General features: G+C 30.8%; 4 protein-coding genes across 4 annotated transcripts; 2 read left to right on the forward strand and 2 right to left on the reverse strand.

Annotated features, from left to right (window-relative positions):
* The first annotated feature begins 120 nt into the window (after positions 1-120).
* LOC119668237 (E3 ubiquitin-protein ligase Nedd-4) lies at positions 121-2,281 on the forward strand. Its single transcript, XM_038077684.1, has 4 exons — positions 121-276; positions 348-641; positions 1,594-1,992; positions 2,051-2,281. The coding sequence occupies exons 1-4, from the start codon at positions 167-169 to the stop codon at positions 2,151-2,153; spliced, it is 906 nt and encodes a 301-aa protein (XP_037933612.1). The 5' UTR covers positions 121-166; the 3' UTR covers positions 2,154-2,281.
* Positions 2,282-5,607: 3,326 nt separating this feature from the next.
* On the reverse strand, positions 5,608-6,722 carry LOC119677103 (brachyurin-like). The gene is made up of 3 exons (XM_038088373.1): positions 6,475-6,722; positions 6,148-6,410; positions 5,608-6,079 (listed from the first exon to the last, which is right to left on the reverse strand). The coding sequence occupies exons 1-3, from the start codon at positions 6,720-6,722 to the stop codon at positions 5,766-5,768; spliced, it is 825 nt and encodes a 274-aa protein (XP_037944301.1). The 3' UTR covers positions 5,608-5,765.
* Positions 6,723-12,625: 5,903 nt separating this feature from the next.
* Positions 12,626-13,632, reverse strand: LOC119668356 (serine protease 1-like). Its single transcript, XM_038077831.1, has 2 exons — positions 13,323-13,632; positions 12,626-13,238 (listed from the first exon to the last, which is right to left on the reverse strand). Exons 1-2 carry the CDS (start codon positions 13,586-13,588, stop codon positions 12,677-12,679), a joined length of 828 nt encoding a protein of 275 aa, XP_037933759.1. The 5' UTR covers positions 13,589-13,632; the 3' UTR covers positions 12,626-12,676.
* A 3,367-nt stretch (positions 13,633-16,999) lies between these two features.
* On the forward strand, positions 17,000-20,798 carry LOC119677112 (transmembrane protease serine 9-like). The gene is made up of 4 exons (XM_038088382.1): positions 17,000-17,442; positions 17,502-17,892; positions 19,822-20,112; positions 20,179-20,798. Exons 1-4 carry the CDS (start codon positions 17,025-17,027, stop codon positions 20,744-20,746), a joined length of 1,668 nt encoding a protein of 555 aa, XP_037944310.1. The 5' UTR covers positions 17,000-17,024; the 3' UTR covers positions 20,747-20,798.
* Positions 20,799-20,999: the final 201 nt, after the last annotated feature.

The following is a 20,999-nucleotide window of genomic DNA, read 5'->3' on the forward strand; positions in this document are numbered from 1 at the left end:
AGGTTTAGGTATGCATTCATATAATATAAAATCGTCTATTTTTTTTTATTTATATTCGTTATTATTTTATTCTCAATTAATATATTACTTATTCATCATGTTTTTTAAACTTTATTTAGATTATGGTGGCCTTGCAAGAGAGTGGTTCTACTTATTATCAAAGGAAATGTTTAATCCATATTATGGTTTGTTTGAGTATTCAGCTATGGATAATTATACATTACAAATAAATAATGGCAGTGGGCTTTGCAATGAAGAACATTTGAGCTACTTTAAGTAAGTATTAATTTTAATTTTTAGTATTCATTTAATTAACAATATAATAATTATATTTTTGTGGTTTTTAGATTTATTGGTCGTATTGCTGGTATGGCAGTATATCATGGCAAATTGCTTGATGCATTCTTCATACGTCCGTTTTATAAAATGATGTTACAAAAGTCAATTGATCTTAAAGATATGGAATCTGTTGATACAGAATATTATAATTCACTTATGTGGATAAAGGAAAACGATCCACGTATTTTGGAATTAACATTTTGTGTTGATGAGGATACGTTTGGGCAGAAAAGTCAACACGAGCTAAAACCTGGTGGTGCAAACATTGATGTAACGAATGAAAACAAAGATGAATACATTAAGTAAGTGTGTAACTACATATAATAAATATATGTATGTAACTAAAATGATAAGAGGATCTGTGAAATTATTCTGGTATATATGACTAAAGTGTAGGATATTACTGATGCTTTTATTTATCTCAGAACAATGTTGATGTTCAAGCAATTTGTGAACAGGCCAAATACTAGAAAACGCAGGAACAATTTACATAGCGGACTATATAACACCTGTGATCGTAACGATGCCTTATTATAATTGGGTCTATTAGATTTATTGGACGGGCCATTGTGTTACCGTACAACAATTTAGAAATTAATTTAGGAACTATAAACTTTTTATCGTTTGTATCTGCAAACACCATGATATGCAGAAGTTCTTGTTAATTAACTGTAAATATTCAGAGCTGCTCGAACATATAAAGTATTCGATTCAAATATTTGGAACAGTGTCGGACATCTAAGAGCTCGTACATTTTCAAACGCTTAGTTAAATTAATGAAGCAAAGCAATGCAATAAATGCAAATTAATGCAAGATTCAGACGTTCCAACAAAGTTTTGCTGTACAGTGACTGTAAAACTATGTATCACTGATGTACATAGAATTATTTTACGGATCCAAAAAGGTGGAAGAATATCAAAAGATCTCTTTTTATATGTTGTTGTTTTGAACCACATATAACAGTTTTTTAAATGGATAGAATTTACCATTGTACAGATTTTTCCAAAGACTCACTGATGTTGGATATTTGGCAATAACCGAATCAGCTATATGGTCAACCAAGTATTTACTTGATTAAAAAAATTTCTTTTGAAATTAAAAACTTGTGTCATAGGACATAAAATTCTTAATTAAAAATTATGTTGTTTCTATTTTTTGAAGTTTCTACATAAATTATTCAATTTGATTCTATGATTTGACATTTTCCTCTAATTTATAACTATTAATATTTTCATTTTCATTTTTATTTTTAGACTTGTTATCGAATGGCGCTTTGTAGCGCGCGTTAAAGAACAAATGTCCGCATTCTTAGATGGTTTTGGGTCCGTTATACCCTTGAATTTAATAAAAATTTTTGACGAGCATGAGTTGGAATTATTAATGTGTGGTATACAAAATATAGATGTTAAAGATTGGCGTGAGAATACGCTTTATAAGGGCGATTACCATATGAATCATATTATCATACAGTGGTTCTGGCGTGCGGTGTTATCCTTCTCTAATGAAATGCGTTCACGTTTATTACAATTTGTAACAGGAACATCACGTGTACCCATGAATGGTTTTAAAGAGTTATATGGGTCAAATGGTCCACAAATGTTTACAATTGAAAAATGGGGAACACCAAATAATTATCCCAGAGCACATACATGGTATATGTTATAACATATTGATAATTTTATATTATTTATGTTATGATTTTTTTTTTAGTTTCAATCGCTTGGATTTACCACCTTATGAAGGTTATGTGCAGCTTAAAGATAAATTAATTAAGGCTATCGAGGGTAGTCAAGGCTTTGCTGGAGTTGATTAATAGCTTCAGTCGTGTGTACGTTGGCGTGGGTGATGGCTGCTTCAGCTGCACCAACACGACGAACACCATTGGGATGTTTTCTACTGAAATGCAGCACACCCACACCCACACCCAACGACATTTACAACGAAGATATCCGCCACATTTAATACGCAGCGGTGCCGAGGCCTTCTCCCTTAACTCGTGTACTTATTTATTAGCCTGTTTTTGTATCATAATACTTTTTATAATTTTTATACTGTTAAGAATGTGAGTTATATTTAGGAATTATACATTTATATATACAAGTTAAAAACCAAACTCAATTGAACGTGTAAAAATGTTTATATTTATTTCTTTATAATTTATTTTTCTGCTTTTGCAAATTTAAATAAAAATTGTAAATTAAAATATTCAGTCAACTGTTGTTTTTTTTTTATTTTTTATATAAAAAATTGTAAAAGAACACGATAGCAGATTCTGCAATATTTTAAGTTTTTTTGCTATATTCTGCATCAGATTATTTTTAACACTAACTTTTAAACATTTAAATATTTTAAACTATGTAATAATGATAAATACTAAAAAATATTTAAAATAAAAGTTATTTAAATTATTTAAAACAAAAATAAAATCGTTAAGATATAATAAAATTATATATAAAGCATACAAACAAAAACTTCAAACATTTTATATACTAATAAATTTGAAATAATATTAAATTTTAAAACTGTTTAATTTAAAACTTAAAGTTTGAATTATATTAAAAACTAACTGACAGTTTAAGCTATTTTATTAATTGGTTCTAATTTAATTTTTAAATTTGTTAATTGCAATAGTAATTGTAAGAAACTTAAACGTTTAAATAAAAAACAATTTGTAAAATGGCATTCCAAAATAACTTAAGAGACTATAAGAAGAATATTAATTTACGAAAAACTACAGGTTTTATCATAATTTTATTCAATATTTTTTATTTAGGTTTGTCTTCAGATATGCAATTTAAAATAAAATATAAAAGTATTTCTATGTAAATAATTAGTATAGTTACTTTATTGAAATTTTTAAGAGAAGTTTAGGAATTATATATTTTTCAATAAAATAATTGAACATAATATAACGATTATTATAAATGTAATTATGAACTTCCTAAAGTAATTTTTATATGAAATAATATATTAAATATAATTTTAAATTGTTCTTGAAAAATGTAGATCTTTTTTTGTTATATATAAATCGGTAATAGCTAACGTTGATATTAAAATATTAAACTAAAAATGTTTGAAAGATTTATAAATTGTGCCTGATTCTAAATCTAATTTCTGTAATTTTAATTAATTTTTTCATATTATATAATTAGTTAATAAATTATAGTAGTTAAGAATGAATTAAAAATCAATTTGAATATGCATATAATATATTTGAAAGTGAAAGAAAGAAACAGCGGTCGTATGTGGTGCAACTAAATTAGTTAAGTTTTTTTCAATAATGTTTTTAGTCGATGCTATATGTATTATAAAATAAATTTCTCTACAATCAAAATTATAAATATTTAAACTCCTAGCAATTTTATAATGCTTCTAAATGAAATATTAAATAAATATAAAATGTTAATAATATATTATATTTTTTTAGTTCTATTTACGCTAAAATAGAAGTAAAACACATTTTGATGTTATTTTAGAATACATATCAACTTATTTATAATTAAAATTATTATATACGTATTATTGTGTGATTAGCATTTGTTTAAGATTTATCTGAAAACACGGAGTGCATTCACTTAATTTGAATTTATAGTAAGTTGTTGTAGATAAGGAAACATAAATGGATTTCAAGGCTATGGGGTGTGAGGAATATGTAGTAGGTGGTGAGTGTTGTATGTAATGAAAGGGTGAATGTAGGTGTGTGATACCCACAATGCTTGAGATCAGGGCCGCTGATCCCATCGAATATATAATCGTATTACATTCCATTCATTACGGCAATGTTCGTCCATTGTTTTATGAATGTTCGGCTGGGTTTAGTTTGCGGAGGTTATCGCGTTTTTTGGAACAGCCTTAACACCTTAATCGTATCTACAGAAATAGCTGCTTTAGCAAATTTGATGATAATGCTGCGAAATTGTTTCTCTGTCTTATCCAAGTAATGGACAGAGAAACATTGTCGAAGTCGCGTTTGAAGATATCTTTAAAAAGTGCCCAGGTCTTTTTTAAGTTTGTGTATTTTTTTTGTCAGCCTCAATGAGAGCCTCGAAAGAAGGTATGGCTCGATAGATGGGATTGTAACCCCGTGGGTTACAATAATAACAATAACATTGAAATGATGAAGATTGTAGTGAGAGTGTAAACTGATCTTAAAGCTATATCAATACTCCAATTCAATACTTCAATTCGAAACAGCGAGAAGCTCAGGGCTTACGAGAATATATGTATTTATACATGACAAGTAATTGCTTGGCGTGGCACAACTATTCTATAAGTTTTGTGCAGTGCGTTTGTGTAATTAGTAGTATTATAGTATTTTATACAAATGCTTTGTTGCTTTCTTTATAATATAATCAGTAACAATGAAATATTATCAAAACATTGGGAAGCGATCGGCGATCGGACGTATGTGTAGGTGGGTGGTTTTGAAACGTAGGCTCTTCCGTTCGGATAACACAGTTTTCAAGAACTGTCGTGGCTTAATTGAGTTCCAATTATATTTCTATATTACACAGCTACTTATAACGTACATATAAAAAAAGTAATTGCCAATGTCATAACCAATGTCGCTCATCTGCTTAGTGCCCTATCGAGTTAAAGCTCTACAAGGTTTGTTCACGACCCAGGCTAGATTTAATTATTTCTATCCATCCTTCCGTTTCTTATATTCTCCCTACATTTGTTTTTTAATACTTTAATTTTCATGAATTCTAAGGTCCGATGGGGTGCTATGGCAAGAACAACAGTTATTGTGTATGAGAAAAAGGGCTTTCATCAAAACCAAAAATTTTGTTGCAAAGCATGTGTCTTGGAAGAAGACACTGTTTTAGTATCCTCTTATTATTATGAGTATATGGATTAGCACTCATATATAATCTGTACTTAAATTCATTGTTTTTGCTCCCACTGCAGAATGTGTGCCGATGTATATACAGAAAAAATTATATGTAGTCGTATTAACTTGTGCAGTAAGTTATAAATAGACTATTTTTAAAACTATGTATGGTATTGCCTTAAAATAAGTTTTAAGAACTGATCCAACTGATTATTGTTTTTTTCATAGAAAATTTCATATGGTTTCTTACTCCGAAAAGAATATTTAATTCATAAATAAAACTCAATTTATTTTATATTTTTAATCATTTAAACATTTTTATTTTTTACCAATTGTATTTTTTAATAAGAAATTCTTATTTGTACTTTGGAAACGGAATTCAAAAGCAAATTATGATTAGTTATAAGAAAAGTTTGGGTTATAAATAATTTTTAATGAACTATAGTGATCTACACATGCTCATTTAAATGTCCACATTTTAATTTCATTATAAACAAAAGCAGTCTTTAGTAGGTTGTCAATGGATTTGAATATATTAGTGTCCTGCACTTTTCACTTTAATTATTGTGTGCCTGACACAAAGGATTTTATTTAAAAATAAGCTACACCGGATATCTTCTGGATCCAGTCCAGGTGCGACGTGATGCGAGTAAAGACAGCGGGATAACCTTTGGTACAGCCGGAAGACTTGCCAAAAGATGTCAAACCGATAAGTATAAGCCCATGAGTACTATCGTGTGTTACTAATGGACCACCTGAATCACCAGTGCAAGTAGATTGTCCGCCAGTAGTATCAATACATATATTACTGTCATGTACTGATGCGCCATAAAAGAATTGGCATTCAGCGTTAGATTCCACAAACCTTGTGACATAGCGCAAGTGTTCAGATATCGTAGGAGAAGCTAGAAAAATATTTTTTTTTTATATACAAGAATGCTCCCATCTATCATTTGATAAAGTTACAACTAACCGTCATTAGTTTTTCCCCAACCTGTGGCAGTGCCTTCATGGTGTGCATAAGTGGAATAGGTTTTAGCTAAACGCGGCAAATTGATCGGAAATATAGATTCATTGAATGTAAGCGGCGTTGGTAGGTGCAGTAATGCTATATCATTTTCCAATGTTCGATTATTCCAGTTAGTATGTAAAATAACTTGAGCAGGTGTCAGTTTTAGGTGATGTTTGGGTTCCAAACGTTTGGTTGAGCCAAGATTAACCGTAATTGATATAACGCTACCAAATTCAAAATTGTCTTTAAAGAAATGTATCATAGACCGAAACGTACTAGCGTACTTACTTCTCAACACAATGAGCAGCTGTCAATAACCAATTCTTATCTATAATGCTACCACCACACCAAGTGTAAAACCCATTTTGGAGTTCAATACTTAATCCAGCCTGATATGGAAACTGATTTTCGTGTGCTAGATCCCCACCTGCAATACGTTCTTCTATCTCAGCATTGTTGCGGGACAAATGTCCCAATTCCAATGCAACGCTTGTGGAGAAAATACAAAAGAAAATTAAACTTAAAGCAAATTTCATTCTGATTAGTGTACACCCAACTCTTGACTGAATTGCTTTGGAAATATACCATTCTTTTTATACGTGGATATACGTCAATACACCTAATTCGGATCTCTAAGATTGCAACATTGATAAATATGATAATTCGCCATTAAATATGTTTTAATAGATTTTGTATTGTTTTCATTTGAAATTATAATTTATAATCGCATATAGTCTTTGGAGTGCTGATTATCAGAAGATAATGCTCAAATCCGAACGCCACTGTGAAATTAAAATTTTTTGTATTCAGGTTAATAAGATTGTTTATGGCCGCAAACATTTAAAATTTTCAAAGTCCAGGAGCGAATCTAATTTCAAGTGGGAGACATGCCAAAATGAATAATTTGAATTATTTAAATGCTTAGAGCAACTTTTAGATAAAGTCAAGGAAGCTTTAATAGGAAGGATTACAGTATAATAAGTTTAGTATTTAAAATATTTAAATACTATTAATATTATTATTATTTATATAAATATGTATTATTAGTATTTGGGATGATAATATTTAAATCAGTATTTAAATATGGTAATATTGAAAAGTATACCATATACGTTTTCTTGTCATTAGATGATATTGGTACTTATAAACACAAACGAGATATAACTCGTTCTGATAGGCCAGTCACTAGAAAAGCTACTAAAATTTCGAAACTGGTAGAGTAAGACCGATACATAAGGCTGTGTGCGAGTTCGAGTAAATTAAGTTAAAGTAAATTCAATTTAAATAATTATTTATTAAATAATAAGTAAATAAATAAGTAAATATTTAATTATTTATTTATTGCATTTATTTATAATTTGTTTATAAAGTTTTTAAATTTATTTAATTTACCTAATTTTTATATAATTTACCCTACTCGAAATTCTGGTAAATACCAACATTCGCAGCTATACCAACATAATTCACTATTTCCCTCAATTTACCATTAATTTTCTCCAACTCGCACACGGCCTAAACTGTCAGAAGATAGCGGAGACACAAAACAGCAACCACATAACAGTTTGGAGTCATTTAAAAAGAGTAGGCTCAATGTTCCAAACCATATGATTTAACTGAAGCAGAACGAAATTCATTCATTTTTGAAGCGAATTTTTAGAAGCAATGAAAAATGAAAGCGGGAATATTCAACGCAAGCGATCATGTTCTAAGGCCGGTGAACATTTATAAACGACATAAAAGCCTGGATTAATGGTGAAAAAGGTCACGTTAAGTATTTAGTGGGATTGGAATAGACTTCTCTATTATGAGCTACACTTGAGAGTTACTCCTGGTGCAACGGCTAATTGGGTGCTCTACTGCTCACAAATCGAATGTATGAAAGAATAAAGCTAAAGCGATCAGAATTGAGGAATAAAAGGGTTGTGTTTCGTAAAAACAATGCTAGACCACACACATCTTTCATGACTGGAAACTTGATTGGAAAGTTTTAATGCATCCATCGTATAAGCCTGAACTTGCATAGTCTAACTACTGTTTGTCTCAGTCTCAGTAAAATTCTCTTAATTGTAAAAACTGGCAGACCGAAGGTCTATTGAAAATCAAGGTTTTCAATGCTTAGGTTTTCGCCGATAAACTACAGAAGTTTGACATCGATGAAATTATGAAATTACTTGAAAATTGAAGAGAGGTTATAGATACATTTGATTATAATTGATTTCCCATAAGGAATATTGCCCAATACATGTTCTTTTATATATTACAATTAGTTTTACAAATAATGTATGATCACAGCCAAACAGCAATTAAAACACTAACATTTTGTCATTTAATCAAAACTACTAAGTCATAGAAATCAGCTGGCTAAATCAAGTCACGAATACCAATCTTATATGTCCAGGTTATAAAAAAATTTAAGAGAATGAAAAAGCAAACAGTTTAACCCATCTTGGTTTTTTTATGGATGAAGTTTTATGGGTACCGGTATATGTTTCCCTGCAGAGTGTACCGTACTTCATATATTAATGTGATGTGGAGTCCACACAAAGAAATTGTACCTTCAATTCCAAAACTTATTATAGGAATTGCGGAAACTTAGACGAAAAAGAAAATCACACACTTTCTCTGTGACTGTCCTTGGCTAAGAAAAGGAACATAATTGAAGTAGTTTCTGATAGTCTGTAAAACTAATCAGTAAAAATAAAAGATCTGTTTAATTATATACACAACTGTATGGTTCAGTTTATGTATAGGGATAATGTGGAATTAAAACGCGAAATATCTGTTAATTATGTGAGATGGAAGGGTATCTGCGTGTATGATCAATAAATAATATATGATCTGATATTGGATTATATTGGATAGCTTTTCATAAATTTTGATATGATCAATATATATAGCTCAAAAAGTACCCGGATTTTGTAAATAAAACACAAATTCAAATTTTATTCCAAATTTATTTTATCTCCTTCAAAATATGCTCCTTCTGAAGCGATACACATATGCCAACGCTTAACCCAATCTTCCATACACTTTTCGTAGGTCCGTGCAGGTATGGCTTTTCCTTCGGTTCCTTCGGCGAATTCTCATTTACCGATTCAATCGACTCAAAACGCTTACTACGAAGGAGCAATTTGGGTTTCGGGAACACGAAAAAGTCGCACGGCGCCAGATCTAGCGAATATGGTGCCTTAGCGATGACAGTGGTGCCGTGTTTGGTCAAAAAATCGCGTACAACAAGTATTTTCCATAGTAAAAATCGCTAAATGCACTTGAGGTAGTCTCACATTAACAGCTGCTGTAAACAAATTAATTTACAGATGGCGCTCAAATTTGTACCATATGTCAAGAAAAGGTGTACCAACATAACACAAAAAAATTTTTTTTGAAAAGGTCTATTACTGAAGGAGTACTTAACAAACGACAGAATCCGGATACTTTTTGAGCAGAAGGTGCATTCTCTTATCTAAGTGAACAGGTGAAGAATGTTTAGGTGAGTCGCTTGTTTTCCCTGTAATAGTCTAATTTCGGGGTTTGAATAGGATAAAAACGTTGTAGTGTTTAGTGGTGTTAGTAGTGAAATGCATTGTTCAATGATATTTCTTAGTCGATAAATTCTTTGCCCCGATATATGTCTGCATTGGTTCTATTACATAACATTCTGCTTCAGTGATTGTTCAAAGGATATTTGATTGTACCTTTAGAATTGTTGTAGTTTTATTTTGCTTGCTGTTCTCAAAAACTTGTTTTATTTTATAGATGAGCAATTTATTTTCGGACTCAGCTGCCAGTATAGTTTACCAAATCTAAAATTACATTGATTACGTTTTGTAATTATATATTTTTTCGAAGTGCTTTCGGTCTACCAAGACATATCCGTTTTGTAGTATAACTATCACCACTTCCTTAAAACATCAATTGACTATTGACTATTATAATGAACTTTGCAAAGAGAGACCTTGTTATATTTGATGTTCATCCGTGAAGCGTGATATCTCATAGAACATTAAGACGTCTAAATATTTTACTGTTTTAGAGTATTGTTTATCTTTATTATTATTAACAATTTATTATTTTGTTAACAACACCTTGTGCCTATAACCAAATTAATGGCATATCGGTTTCAATCGATAGTGTAGTATATCTTTACCATAGCCAGACTTGAAAATAAGTTGATAGATCTGTGAGTTTGTGAGGTTCAGCAATTTGTTTCGGTTTTGTAGTGGATAATGTTTGAATTATTTACTAATTTTTGAATAAACTGTTTGATTGAATTTCACATAGATATTTATAATGAAATTTGTGAGGTAATATAGCCAGTCTAACGACATGGAGAGTCCCTTACCAAACTTATATTGCAGTAATATCAACAAAAACTAATGGTTATTGCCTCACTCTTTATTGGGTTACTATAGTATTATTTTAGTGATCCTTTGATGAATTCTCGAAAATATGATTTTTAGTGACTTAAAAAGATGAAAGTGCATACTAGGTGTTTTCTAAAGTAACATAAATATGGGAGGTGATTCTTTGATATCAGCAATATAGCAAAAAAATTATTCCTTCAAAGAACTTAATTTATTTTATAAATCGATTTCGAAAATGTGTTGCATAGTTTTTGGCTGTAATTAATCATTATGTGTTCATTTTGCAATAGTAGAAAATAAATTAGGGATTCCCGAATAGATTCAAAAAAGGAATTCCATAATCTCCGTACCTATAGATGTTTTGAATCTACATAATACTTTTCTTGGTATGTTCTCTTCATTTTATATAAATTGAAACTCTGAAAGACTGGTTAAAAAAGCATTAAATGATCCATATATTTATAATATAACTGTATTTTATTTAGATTGTCAGTGTTTCGTTGTAATTTTAAAACGGTAAAGGGTATATAGACCTATAAAGCATTACAGACACGTATTTAACTTCTGAATGACTCAGCAATAATGTCTTTAAAGATAAATAGGTATTGACTTATAACGGAGATTATTATACTTAAGAAATTATTAGATAAATGATAGATAAGCCGATTCTATACCTTTGACTTCAATACTCTTTATCATATAAGTATATAGTGTATTACGAGAGCGGTTTGTTAAGTTAGTGACTTTTTGAATAAAACAAATTTTTTTCGGCAAATAAACATTTTATTTTTCTACATAATCACCTTTTAGCTCCATACATTTAGTTCAGCGTTTTTCTAATTTTGTTATTCCCTCACAAATAATAGGTTTTCTCAAAGCTCTTAAAATACGCGTTTGTTTCGGTAATGACTTCTTCATTCGACTCAAATCTCTTGCCGCCCAACCATTTCTTTAGATTTGGAAACAGAAAATAGTCGCAGGGGGCTAAATCTGGAGAATATGCTGGATGGGGTAGCAGTTCGTATCCCAATTCGCGGATTTTGGCCATCGTGACTAGACAAGTATGCACGTCTTGATGGAACAGCACTTTCTTCTTTACCAAATGCGGCCGTTTTTGCTTCAAATCAACGTCGAATCTGTTCAAAAGCTTTGAATAATATTTGCCGGTGATCGTTTTACCTTTCTCGAGGTAATCGATGTGAATGACACCGCTTGCATCCCAAAAAAACTGTGGGCATGACCTTGTTGACTGACAGACTTTGTTTGGCCTACTTTGGTCCACATTCACCCCTAGCAACCCACTGTTTCGATTGTTTCTTGGTCTCTGGCGTGTTGTAATGGATCAACGTTTCGTCCACAGTAACAAAACGGTTAAAAAAATTGTTCGGACTACTGCTGAACATCGCTAAACACTCTTTTGAAGTGGTCACACGATTGCGCTTATGATCGAGTGTGAACGCGGTACCCATCTCACGGAGAGTTTTTTCATGTCCAAATATTCGTATAAAATATGATGTACCCGTTCAGTTGAGATACCTACAGCATGAGCCAACTCGCGCACTTTCATTCTCCGATCTCCAATATCATTTTATAAATTTTATCGACAATTTCCGGCGTGATCATTCTTTTGGGTGACCTGAACGTTCGGCGACCACAACGGAACACTGTAAACCACTTCTAAACCATTAAAATTGATGGTGCCGAGTCCCCGTAGTATTTATCAAGTCTTTCCTTAGTTTCAGTGATGGTTTTTTTACGTAAAAAGTAATGCTTAATCAGCACACGAAATTCACTTTTTTCCATTTTCGTAAAAATTCACGAGGTTGTCTGCTTTGAACGGCTATCAAACATCAACTGAACGACGTAGCTTGCTCATAACTAGAAAGTTGCCCACTGTTAGATTACAGCTGACGGCAGCACTATTCTGAAATTTATTTGCACTTTTACTTGGAATTGGTAACCAAATTTTTTAACATGAAATGAAAACACGTTCGAGTACTGTGGGATTATAATAATTATAGTTATACTATTAACTAATCTTAGCTAAGCGATTTATAATATTAAAAGGAAATAAATTATTTTTTAATATAGTCGTTTATTCATTTTTATTCAATGTTTATTATTTTTTAACTGGAAATTCCAGTGTTAGATTTAATCCAGTCCAAGTAGCTGGTAACACGTGTGAAAGCAGCTGGATAACCCTTTGCGCAACCAGCAGCAGCACCGAAGGAAGTCAAACCAACTTGAATATTATTAGATTGCAAAACCAATGGACCGCCGGAATCACCGTTGCAGGTGGATACTCCGCCAGTTGTAGATACACAAATGTTGCTGGCAGTAATAGTGCTGCCAAATGTAGTAGCGCAAACAGCGTTAGTGATAATTGGTACTATAGCATATTGCAAATTGTTGGTTACGCCGGTAGCGGAATCGCTAATACGACCCCAACCAGAAGCGATGCCTTTTTCACCAGCATATGTTGAATATGAGCTAGCAATTGCAGGTAATTTAACGGCTTGAATCTTGGTGCTGTATGATACGGATGGGATCTTAATCAAAGAGATATCGTTCTTTAAAGTCTTAGAATTCCAACCGGAGTGAATAATGATTGAGCTGCTTGATACTGTAGAGGTTACTTCTGCTGAGGTACGGACTGTAGCACCCAAGTAAACAGTGACGGATGATATACTAAACAAAATAAAGGTGTAAAGATATGTTAGAAATAATAACTATATTTTTAAATAATATTTTTTCGTTTTTTTTGAAACTTACCCATCAGTACAGTGAGCAGCAGTCAATACCCAGGAATTTCCAATCAAGGAACCACCACACCAAGCAGAGGAGATAGCACTGACCTTCAATGAAAGACCAACTTGATATGGGAATTGTCCTACTGAAGCAGTGTTGCCGTTGGTAATACGTCCCTCTGGCTCATCAAGAATTGGCATCACGGCACTACGGGAGAAGATTTCATTTGATCTAAGATCAAAGGCAGAGGCGCAAGCCAAAGCCAAAGCGAAAACTAAAAGCAATTTCATAGTGCTGAATCGTTGAGAAAGGTTAAACAACTGATACTTTTTGTCGAGTTGTGGTTGCTTTTATACGAAAAATTTCTATGGGTTCAAGTAGTTGATAAGAAATTATATAGATATAATGAAAGTGAATGAAAGTAGATTTAGTTACAAACAAAAATATAATGCAAAATTATTAATTAAATCAAAGGCATGCCTTCTTAACTTGCAGATTATTAAGAAGATAATCATTTTTAACAGACATTTGGTTTTTTAATCTATTGACGCACATGAGATAAACTTTGTATTTATTTTGAAAATATTTGCAGAAAATATATTTATTTATTAATTTTTACTATTCGATTATAAATTCTTAATTTTTAAATATAATTAAATTCTTAACAAAATATTTACTTAATTAAAAGTAATTAAAATCGACAGCCATTCCCAACTTTTATTTTGTTAAAAATAATATTTCAAAAATAAAAACATTTAAATAAAAATTTAATAACAATTATTATATTATTATTAAATTAATTATTGTATAATTATAATTATTCCTTTTTTATTAATTTATTTATTTTTTAAAATTGTTTTTTTGAATATTTTTATTTTTTTTTTTGTACTTTTTTTATTTTATTATATTTTATTTTTATTATATGATTTATGTTACCATAAGTAGAAATGACACTAGTGACCTAGATAGAATTGTGCAAAAGGGGGTGAGGATACACCAAAAAGGAAATTGTTTCGCACTAATTCAATATTATTACATATGCGGGGGTCATTATTTGTTTTGAAAGGATCCAATGTTATATATGTACGAGTGTTAACTGTGACACAGCCAGTATTGTGTGAAAATTAATAAAATAATCTAAAATATTTAAAATATTATTAAATTATTAATATTTAAATATTAAATTTTAAATATTCTTTGTCCAATTGATCTATATTCTAACCCTCTTGAATGGGCCAGTTAGGATAACTGTTTTATCGTAAGTATGAATGTTCTTAGAAGTTAATATTAACATCATAAATCGTTTATGATGTTAGTAATTGGGTTATCATTAGACTGGGAGCAATTGTTGTGGATGCATTGTTAATGGAAGCACTAGGAAGTGTAATACTAAGAAGCTATCAATCAAATAATTTGATAGAGCTATACTGAATGTTTTCGGAAACTGACAAATGGAAGGATTACTATGTTCTTCAATTCATATCTTTACGGATATGAACTATATTTCAATTATTATTGTTAATATGTTATATAAATAAAATCGAATTCTATATATTAATTTTAAATAAAATATGAAACATGAAAATATGAAATAAAATATTTCTAATCCAACATTTCTTTGTATATGATATCTACTTTACGAGATATATACGGATATTTATATCGTCCAATATAGAGAGAAAGACAAAATTTCTAATAATAATTAATTACAACAAAATTTTGTTTTTTCATTTTAATGAATTTTGGGCTTTCTCGAGTTATGTGATGTTTCTTTCGCTAGTGAAACGTATTGAAAATAAACAAGTTAGACTTTAACCCATAAAAACCATATATTAGGAATGATTTGTAAAAAGATATACATCACTTAAACAGTAAAGTGCAGTTGTGAAATTTAATCTGATATATTAGAACTGATAATGTTCTGAATTGTTCTTTGGGGCACTTCATCTAACTTAATTCAACACATAAATTCCTTTATTAAAAAAACTGTCAAAATATCTCGTAAATTTTAAAACCGCAATATTAATGTCTAGCACAGGTCTCTTGTTACTTTAATATTCGGTTACACTTTATAGAGATATAATTTTTAGAGTACACTTAAAAAGAGAGCAGAATTAGAAGTAGTAGACGAAGCAGAAATTGTCATCCATTGCTATACAGTCCATGTCTTATATAGACTGTATAAGCTTGTACAATATTTCTCCATTTTTCTCTATTTTTGGCTTTTATTTTCCAGTTAGTGACATTCATATCTTTCAGATCTTGTCGAACATTGCTACTCAATCCCTTTCAGGGTCATCATTTTCTTTTCTAATTTCCAATTCTGTTCTTACTTCACTTTCGAAGATTCTGGCTGCTGTTCTTTTCCCAAGTAAAATATTTATATATAACATATATTGATATCTATGAAGTAAAGGAATACATTGGAATATTTGTATCTCCAATATATATAAAATCAGTTGCATGGTCAGCTATATTAAATTGATTTTTAACGTCCGTTTTGAGGAAAGTAACTAAAATCATAATATGAACTATTGTTTTCAATATAAAGGTTTTTATCGGACAGTAATGAATTGTAACAACAAAAATTTTTTTATTTTTTTTAGTTAATTTGATTTTTGGCTGAACTTACAGGTGTTTCGATAATTGCCAAATACCCATCAGAAGTAGTCTGTGTATATAAAGTCTTGAAGATAGTGTAACTATTTTTGCTGGTGTATTTTATACATTATATTTAATTATTTTTATAGCTTTTCTACAAAAACATAAGGAAGTGAATAAGTTTTTCTTTGCAAAAGTCCTGAACTGGCAAGATAGTGTCATTTCAAATTATGAATGTCTAGAAACTAATGTGTGTGAGCTGGCGAAGATTCCAAATTTACATCTTCCAAGGAAAATCTTATATTAACTGTGCAAGTTGGATGTATAACATAGAATCGTATATCTGAGTATATGATAAAGAAACGGCACCATACGTTACTTCCGGAAACAATCAACCAATTTAATTCGTTGGAAAGTTTTTCAAATGAAATGGATTATACGAGTAGCTTATTAATATTATCCTTTCAATAAATCTTTTCTAGAATTTGTTGAAGTAAATAAAAAAACCTAAAAATTTTATCAAAATAATATTGCATTGGTACATTGTCTTTAATCAAATTAAAATTAAAAACCCGATAACATGACATAGAAAAAGTGCAAAATAGCAATAAATGGAAAGTATAATACCGGGTATCTAGACAAACTTTGAAAGAATTAGAATTTAAAAGTTCTGTGAAAAGTACGCTAATAAAAAGATTAAATTTTTATGAGTTCAGTTAGATAAAAGGTATTAAATCAATTCAAATTTATGGCTCACAAAAAACTTCACTTGTCAAGTATGACAATATATTGCACTGATTGAGTACCTATTCCATATATTATTATATTATTGAAATGACATTTCATAAAGTACGTATAATACATATAGTATATATAATCTCAATATTGAAAAGTGCACAAATCTATTGTTGAAGCTTTATTACTACATTCAATCAATGAAAAATGTCTTATCACAGACATTTTTTACGTACCATAGGCCACCGCGATTATGTTAAAAATTCAATGATAATACAATAAAAAATATTATTAATTTAAAATGGATAAGATAATACTATTTCTTAAAGATGTATAAATACAGGTAGAAGTTTCATATTAGGATAGTAGTCGAATATAATTCGCTTCATAATGAAACTTCTGATTGCATTGAGCGTGCTTGTAGCTGCTGTGTCGGCTGGCACTCAACCACTGGTTGAGGTTATGCCTTACCAGGACTTGGAAGGACGTATTACAAATGGTGACGTTGCTTCTGATGCACAATTTCCTTATCAAGCTGCCTTAAGGTTAGGTATGGAAGGTGGTTATGCTTTTTGCGGCGGCAGCATCCTCTCAGATGAATGGATTTTAACCGCTGCTCACTGCACTGATGTAGCACATAATGTTACCGTTACTGTTGGTGTCACAAAACTCAGTGGAGAAAATGAAAAGTTTGAGCAAAAAATATTTGTTACTAGTAAAAATATCATCGTTCACGAAGGCTGGAATCCATCTACTTTAACAAATGATATTGCCCTCATAAGATTATCTGCAAAGATACAGTTCAATGGTAAAAATGTTTGACTTTTTATATTAGAATCAAGTCCTAAATGTTATTCATTATTTTAGAACATACTGAGCCTGCTGTTTTACCAAAGAACAATGATGGTGATTATGTTGGTGATTTGGTTTGGGCTAGTGGTTGGGGCAAGGATAGTGACTCTGCAACTGCTGTTTCTCCAGTTCTTCGATACATTGAAGTTCCAGTTTTGAAGCCCCAGACTTGTAGTACCTACTATCTCGGTGTGATCACTGAGAAAATGATTTGTATTAGTACCAAAGGTCATAAATCTACCTGCAATGGCGACTCTGGTGGTCCATTGGTACTTAAACAAGATGACCAAAACATTTTAATAGGCGCAACATCGTTCGGTATTGCATTGGGTTGTGAAAAGGGTTGGCCAGGTGTATTTACTCGTGTTCCTGCTTATTTGGATTGGATTCATGCTAAAACTGGTTTAAAATAAATATTTTTAATAAATAAAAACTCATTTTAATAAACAAGATATTAATTTTTCAAATCTCTGCATCTGCAACATTTATTTCTTAGTTCCGCGTTATGTTATATTGAAGTTCCAGTTATAAAGCAAATCAGGTTGCAGTCCGTACTATTTCGTTGTAATCATTAATAAAATGGTTGGCATTAGCACCATAGCAAATCTGCATGGAATGGTGACTCTGGTCATCTATCGGTACTTAAACAATATAACATAAACTGTTTATAACGTTTCAGTAGTTCTGTGGCAATACAAGAAAATTTGAATTTAAAAAAGCCAAATAATTGGTTTGGGTTATTTAGATATAAGAGTTATGTTCCTCTAGTTTTTCATATTTGCGTTTAATAAGAATATACCACTTGGGAAAGTAGAGGAAGTTATAAAGGATTATAATTAGTCATTATAAAGGTTAATACTCCAAAATTTCAGGTATCTGCAGACCACTTAGAATTGCCTGCCTAACATTTTAGAAAGCAAACATAATACATATGCAATAACTAAGTATAATCGAAACAAAAATTATCTTTTATCTTTATTAATGGATAAAAACGTGATAAAGATGTGTTAAGATCATTATTAAATGGGTGACAAAACTAATATAAAGCTTATTTAAATTATGACTTCAGAAAAGTCGTTGGTATTAAAATTGTAGCATAGAGAATAGAAGTAAGAGATGATCTTTCATTTAGTTTTGATCATTATTTGTGAGTAGATGTACTCTAAATGTGTTATTGAAAAAGATTGAAATATATATTGGTGAAGTAGTGTAAAAGTTCCAAATTTTAATTGGCTTCCTCAAAGAACCATTTCTTAATATCAAGATCCCTCACTACTTTATCTCCTGCTGCATTTGTTAAGAAAGTGTACCACAATCTTCTTCAAGAACCTGTGGAACATCAAGTTGGATAGTATAACACTAATAATAAAGTAATGTAAGGATCACAATAACTTCAACGATGTATTTTTTTATAAGAAGAATTAAAAACCACTTATTTTTCCATTAGGATTACCTACTAACTTTAACTTTACAAGTACAATTAGGGAGAGCATACTGATTTGTGATGCTGATTACATTAATCTTATTTCAAAATATATGTAAGGTGCAAAAGGCAGTTCAATGAAGAAGGGAGATAATTTGACTTTATAGTTGACTTTATAGGTAGAATCAACAAGTATATTGTCAGCAAATTTTAATCCTGATGATTATTTTAATGGTTTCAGTTACTTAAAGCAAATACTCATATGCACCAAAATAACCCGGACATTCAGCAAGTTTATGAAAAAAATATCAATTCTCTCAGGACTTAAGAACCGATGCAGAGACATGGTACTGGAGATAATGTATGGTTTTTATATTTAGAATAATGAATAAATTGAAAACGCATAATTTATTTTCCAGTCCCAAATGCGTTTTCTTCTAAAAGAGAACACATCCGGATGTGTATAATTTTTTTCTAACGAAGATAGCATAGAATTGTTCGGAACTTAAGTGATGATGTATGGAGATCACCCTGTTACAGATTGGCAAAGTGGTAATTGTTTAGTTTGAGTGGATAATTATCAAGAGTGGAGAAGAGTGAAAGTTTAAAGATAATTTAAATAAAGTACCACATAAATGCTCTTATATACTCAATATAATATTACATTAATATTACAGAAGCAACCGATTAGTTGGAGATAAAAAATTAATTAGCCCTTATAAGCTATTGAAAGTTCTCAAAGACTTTTGTTATTGAATTCTTATCATTGCCAAATATTTTAATAACTAAAAAATTAAAAAAAATTAAAATGATAGAAATTAATTAAATGTATCTTATCTTAGTAAACTTCTTATGCTGACCGCTTACAATATAAGTATATAAAAGACCAAAACAAATAATATAATATGACAGTTCATTTAACTTTTTGAGTAAGTGCAGAGCTATGAAGCCCTTGGTATTTTTAATTTTGGCGTTAGCTGCAGTCAATGCCTTTGAATTTCGAACCTTGCAAACACGCAATGTTGAAATGCCCGTCTTAGATGAACCAACAGGGCGCATTACAAATGGTGAAAAAGCCAGAGCAGGACAATTTCCGTATCAAGTTGGTCTTTCACTTAAACTGAATCTTTACTCTTCTTCGTGGTGTGGTGGTTCACTAATTGGCAACAGTTGGGTACTGACAGCTGCTCACTGTACTGATGGGTAAGTGAAAATTATAGATCCATAATCAATAAATAAACTTTTTTCTAAAATAATTTATTTAAACAGCGTACAATCTGTTACCGTCTATTTGGGTGCCACGGAGCGAACCTCTGCTGAAGCCACTTATACAGTGTCAAGCAATAACATTATCATTCATGAAAATTGGGATCCAACTATATTGCAAAATGATATTTCTTTAATTCGAATTCCATCAGTTGCCTATTCCAATAGAATTCAAGCTGTCAAATTGCCTAATATCGCCGACTCTTACGACTTATACACTGGCGACGTTGTTGTTGCTTCCGGTTGGGGACGTATAAGTGATAGCATTAATAGTGTTACCGAAGATTTACAATGGGCTGTTCTTGAGGTTATCAGTAATACCAAATGTGCTATGACTTACGGTAGCAAAGTCATTCTGCCTACTAACATATGCGTTGATACATCTGATGGAGTGTCTACTTGCCAGGGCGATTCCGGTGGCCCACTAGTGTTGGTTTCTAGCGGAGTACAAGTTGGTTTAACATCATTTGGTGCCGCAGATGGTTGTGAGAAGGGCTATCCAGTAGCATTTACTCGTCTCACCAGTTACTTAGACTGGATTAAATCACATACTGGAGTTGTGTACTATTAAATATTATAAAATGTTTACATCTTTTAAAAATTAAATTAAAATCATTAATTCAGCTATTTAGAGTCTTTTTTTATAAGAAATCATTTTCTGATATTAATTAGTAGTTAAATGATAGTTAACTTAACTCAAAACCGAGTTTATTCAACATAACTAATCGTATAGTTTTTTAAGTAATCGCTTTACCATGCAATGATTAGTATACTAGATTATGTTCTTACTAGATGAAAGTTTAGCACGAATAAGGAATGTTGAC

Source organism: Teleopsis dalmanni, chromosome 1, assembly GCF_002237135.1.
Source record: "Teleopsis dalmanni isolate 2A chromosome 1, ASM223713v2, whole genome shotgun sequence".
Taxonomy (NCBI): Eukaryota; Metazoa; Arthropoda; class Insecta; order Diptera; family Diopsidae; genus Teleopsis; species Teleopsis dalmanni.

What these genes read in the sequence shown, in the direction of transcription:
- LOC119668237 (XM_038077684.1), top strand. Translation starts at nt 167, where the DNA reads ATGTTTAATCCATATTATGGTTTGTTTGAGTATTCAGCTATGGATAAT. An exon ending in GAACATTTGAGCTACTTTAA is followed by an intron (nt 277 to 347) that starts GTAAGTATTAAT and finishes TGTGGTTTTTAG; the next exon opens with ATTTATTGGTCGTATTGCTG. An exon ending in AACAAAGATGAATACATTAA is followed by an intron (nt 642 to 1,593) that starts GTAAGTGTGTAA and finishes TTTTATTTTTAG; the next exon opens with ACTTGTTATCGAATGGCGCT.
- LOC119677103 (XM_038088373.1), bottom strand. Translation starts at nt 6,722, where the DNA reads ATGAAATTTGCTTTAAGTTTAATTTTCTTTTGTATTTTCTCCACAAGC. An exon ending in GCTGCTCATTGTGTTGAGAA is followed by an intron (nt 6,411 to 6,474) that starts GTAAGTACGCTA and finishes TGAATTTGGTAG; the next exon opens with CGTTATATCAATTACGGTTA. An exon ending in TTGGGGAAAAACTAATGACG is followed by an intron (nt 6,080 to 6,147) that starts GTTAGTTGTAAC and finishes ATATTTTTCTAG; the next exon opens with CTTCTCCTACGATATCTGAA.
- LOC119668356 (XM_038077831.1), bottom strand. Translation starts at nt 13,588, where the DNA reads ATGAAATTGCTTTTAGTTTTCGCTTTGGCTTTGGCTTGCGCCTCTGCC. An exon ending in GCTGCTCACTGTACTGATGG is followed by an intron (nt 13,239 to 13,322) that starts GTAAGTTTCAAA and finishes TATTTTGTTTAG; the next exon opens with TATATCATCCGTCACTGTTT.
- LOC119677112 (XM_038088382.1), top strand. Translation starts at nt 17,025, where the DNA reads ATGAAACTTCTGATTGCATTGAGCGTGCTTGTAGCTGCTGTGTCGGCT. An exon ending in ATTCATGCTAAAACTGGTTT is followed by an intron (nt 17,893 to 19,821) that starts AAAATAAATATT and finishes ATAATATGACAG; the next exon opens with TTCATTTAACTTTTTGAGTA. An exon ending in GCTGCTCACTGTACTGATGG is followed by an intron (nt 20,113 to 20,178) that starts GTAAGTGAAAAT and finishes TTATTTAAACAG; the next exon opens with CGTACAATCTGTTACCGTCT.